This window comes from Tupaia chinensis, unplaced genomic scaffold (genome assembly GCF_000334495.1).
Source record: "Tupaia chinensis unplaced genomic scaffold, TupChi_1.0 Scaffold144336_1, whole genome shotgun sequence".
NCBI classification, from domain to species: domain Eukaryota; kingdom Metazoa; phylum Chordata; class Mammalia; order Scandentia; family Tupaiidae; genus Tupaia; species Tupaia belangeri.
In genome coordinates this window covers 902,333-903,707 of record NW_006204194.1, presented here as the reverse complement: position 1 = coordinate 903,707, position 1,375 = coordinate 902,333, and the positions used below count along the sequence as shown (strand labels likewise).

At 47.1% G+C, this 1,375-nt stretch overlaps 1 protein-coding gene across 4 annotated transcripts in view; it reads right to left on the bottom strand.

Moving 5' to 3' along the window:
* Window positions 1–1,375, bottom strand: part of LOC106733157 (zinc finger protein 418) — a 32,251-nt gene that overhangs the window by 29,697 nt on the left and 1,179 nt on the right. For all 4 annotated transcript variants that reach the window (XR_003547551.1, XR_003547549.1, XR_003547550.1 and 1 more), the window contains exon 2: window positions 1,348–1,375. Coding sequence is in view for 1 of the 4 variants with exons in the window: in XM_027767583.1 (XP_027623384.1) it covers window positions 1,348–1,375 (28 nt within the window). In the remaining 3 variants the exon portion in view is untranslated. The remainder of the gene's footprint in view (window positions 1–1,347) is intronic.

Here is a 1,375-nt window from a genome sequence, read left to right as displayed (position 1 = left end):
GGTGGCTTAAAACTCATGCCGGGCGCGTGTGCGTGCGTGCCCAAGATCCCGAGAGGAGAATGGAGGAGAAGGGATTGCGGCATGACCACCCCCCTGGGGAGTGATTTCTCGCTTTCTGTCTCTATGTCTCTCTCTGTCTGTCTGGCGAGCACACGCGCCCTACAGTGAAAATCTCTCCAAAAAAAAAAAAAAAAAAAAGATTGCCCCTCCTAAATGTAACCCACAACTCACTCACCTTGGTTCACATGTTAGCCACCATATATTGGATGTCTCCAATAATCTTTCCCCAGATATTCTCACCTGTGTATCCAGTTGCCCAGTTGATGCCTCAACATAGCAGTCTCTGAAACATCCTAGACTCTCAATGTGGCCAAAACACCTGTCTGATATCCACAGAGAATATTATACCTACTACTAACTAGCTTATTTCAGTTGACACCGCTTCCATCACTACAGCTGCTAGAAGCAAAAACTCTTCTTTGGGGAAGGAAACAATTATTTATTTCATTTTCTTCTTATTATTTTTTAACTTGGCCAGAGAGAGAGTATGGATTGCTTTCTCATTTTCCCTCTCTTTCTCTCCTGATTAAGCTGGAAAATGATAATAATAACAATAAACTTAATTCTTTTTTTAAAAAAAATTGATCAAAAAAGAAATGGCATTTAGAAGTCCACACCATTCTCCAGAGAAGATAAGGAATTGGGGTTAGAATGTATGAGGGTCTAGAATACCACTGACTTCCCTACCCGGGTTCCAAAAGTGAACAACCGCCAAGAACCTGTGTGAAGATGTAGACTTCCAGGAATGTGTACGAGGTGGGGTTTAATGGGCTCAGACTTTGTATCCTTTCCTGGCACTACAGCCAAGTGACCTCAAGATATCTGTTATTACATCTGTGCCTAGATTATCGCTAGCTACGTGACCATGACCAAAGCAGCAACTTCTCAGTGCCTCTGTTCTCACCGCCACCTGTACTAAGTTATTCCCGAACACCTTTGGAAAACTTTAAAATCCCAACACAGATCGTGTCCCTCCTTTCTTCAAAACGCTCCATGATTTCTAGACTTCAGACAATTAATCCTAAACCTGCTTTTCGAGTAACTCCGCCTCTCCTCTTTGTTCCGTACAAGCTGAGGACGACTCGGTCCCCGAATCCTCCTGCTGAGTCCCCACGCCAGCCACACTCCCTAACTCCCGTCACGCTCCGCCGTCCTGGACGTCAGAAACAGGGACCTCCTCTACAAGCGCCTCTCCTTCCCGGCACCCGGGCCTGCAACCTGAGCAAACACACCTGCCCTGGGCTTTGGGACTGGCTGGACCGAGGGCGTGTGGGACGCAATACTGACCGGAGCCGGCTCCCTCAGCGCGGCCGCC